The 1,476-nt window shown below is 46.1% G+C and overlaps 1 protein-coding gene across 1 annotated transcript; it reads left to right on the plus strand.

The window, feature by feature from the left end:
• Positions 1 to 201: 201 nt before the first annotated feature.
• Positions 202 to 661, plus strand: LOC147098406 (histone H2A type 2-C-like). Its single transcript, XM_085970042.1, has one exon. It carries the CDS (start codon positions 202 to 204, stop codon positions 637 to 639), a length of 438 nt encoding a protein of 145 aa, XP_085826168.1. The 3' UTR covers positions 640 to 661.
• Positions 662 to 1,476: the final 815 nt, after the last annotated feature.

The following is a 1,476-nucleotide window of genomic DNA, read 5'->3' on the forward strand; positions in this document are numbered from 1 at the left end:
ATTTAAAAATTATTGGCGGGACTTTTGAAATTTCAAAAATCGTTGGAGGTCTGACTGTTGAGGCAGTTATTTCCACCCTCTTTTCATTGGTGGGAAAAGCAGACTGTGATTGGTCACCGGAAAACACCAGTGAAATTCACCACAGTGCGACCAATCACAAGTACGCTGTCTGCATTCCTCCAGAAGGTATAAGAAGGGCAGATGTGGGAGGAGGTTGTCATTCTTTCTCTGACCGTGTTGATTGTGGAAATGTCTGGAAGAGGAAAAAACAGCGGTAAAGCTCGGGCCAAGGCCAAGTCTCGCTCATCCCGGGCCGGACTGCAGTTCTCTGTGGGCCGTGTTCTCAGGCACCTGCGAAAGGGCAACTATGCTGAGCGTGTGGGTGCCGGAGCCCCGGTCTACATGGCTGCTGTGCTCGAGTATCTGACCGCTGAAATCCTGGAGCTGGCCGGCAACGCGGCCCGGGACAACAAGAAGACCCGCATCATCCCCAGACACCTGCAGCTGGCCGTCCGCAATGACGAGGAGCTCAACAAGCTGTTGGGAGGGGTGACCATCGCTCAGGGCAGGGTGTTGCCTAATATCCAGGCGGTGCTGCTGCCCAAGAAAACCAGCACTGCCAGCTCCAAGAGCAAGTAAAGCGAACAAGATTCAATCTAATAACCCAAAGGTTCTTTTCAGAGCCACCCACATTATCTTTGAAAGGGCTGGTTACTGTTCTGTGCTATGGGTCACAATTATACCAGATCTGATTTAACATGTTAAATCTTAAAATCTACTTTGAAATTCATTTGCCACAGTTTTGCCCATTAAGTTATGTATCCACCACTCACCTGACAATCAAACGCTGCCACATAGTAACAGATACAATTGCTATCCTGTATGAACGAATACTCGATCACTCACATGCAGTACCAGTGAGTGAGTGGTAGTGCTTATCCTGTACTCACCTATCAATCCCACACTGACAGTACCAGAGAGTGACAGATAAAGTATCTATCCCACATTTAGCAGTAAATCCCACATTGGCACATAGTACCAGAATGACAGGAAGTGTCTATTCCACACTCAATGATCAACCACATTGTTCACACTAGAATCGGGTGAGTGCGACCATCTGCATTTAATGGTTCGATAGCAAAATACTTTGGTGTGCAAGGGTGGATTTTACTCTATATCTGTCAGTTTCTATTTTCCGAGTGCCAGGTTTTAATCTTTACCTGTCAGTTCTGGCATGGAAGTGTGTGTGGTCATTCTGTACCTGATAGTTTCTTTTGTGCGAGTGTGGCTTTATTCAATATCTGTGAGGCTCAAGTAACCGTATGTGACCTATTGGTGCTTCTAATACTTATATCTCTGGGAGGTGTGTGTGGGTTTTTGACTGTAATATTCAGTTACTGCCATGTGTGTGTGTGTTTTACTCTGTACCTCTCTGTCCCTTTGAAGTGAGTGTGATTTTTTTCTTGTAACATTCAG

Source organism: Somniosus microcephalus, chromosome 29 (assembly GCF_052327205.1).
Source record: "Somniosus microcephalus isolate GS21.2 chromosome 29, FLI_Smic_1.0, whole genome shotgun sequence".
NCBI classification, from domain to species: Eukaryota; Metazoa; Chordata; class Chondrichthyes; order Squaliformes; family Somniosidae; genus Somniosus; species Somniosus microcephalus.

What these genes read in the sequence shown, in the direction of transcription:
- LOC147098406 (XM_085970042.1), top strand. Translation starts at nt 202, where the DNA reads ATGTGGGAGGAGGTTGTCATTCTTTCTCTGACCGTGTTGATTGTGGAA.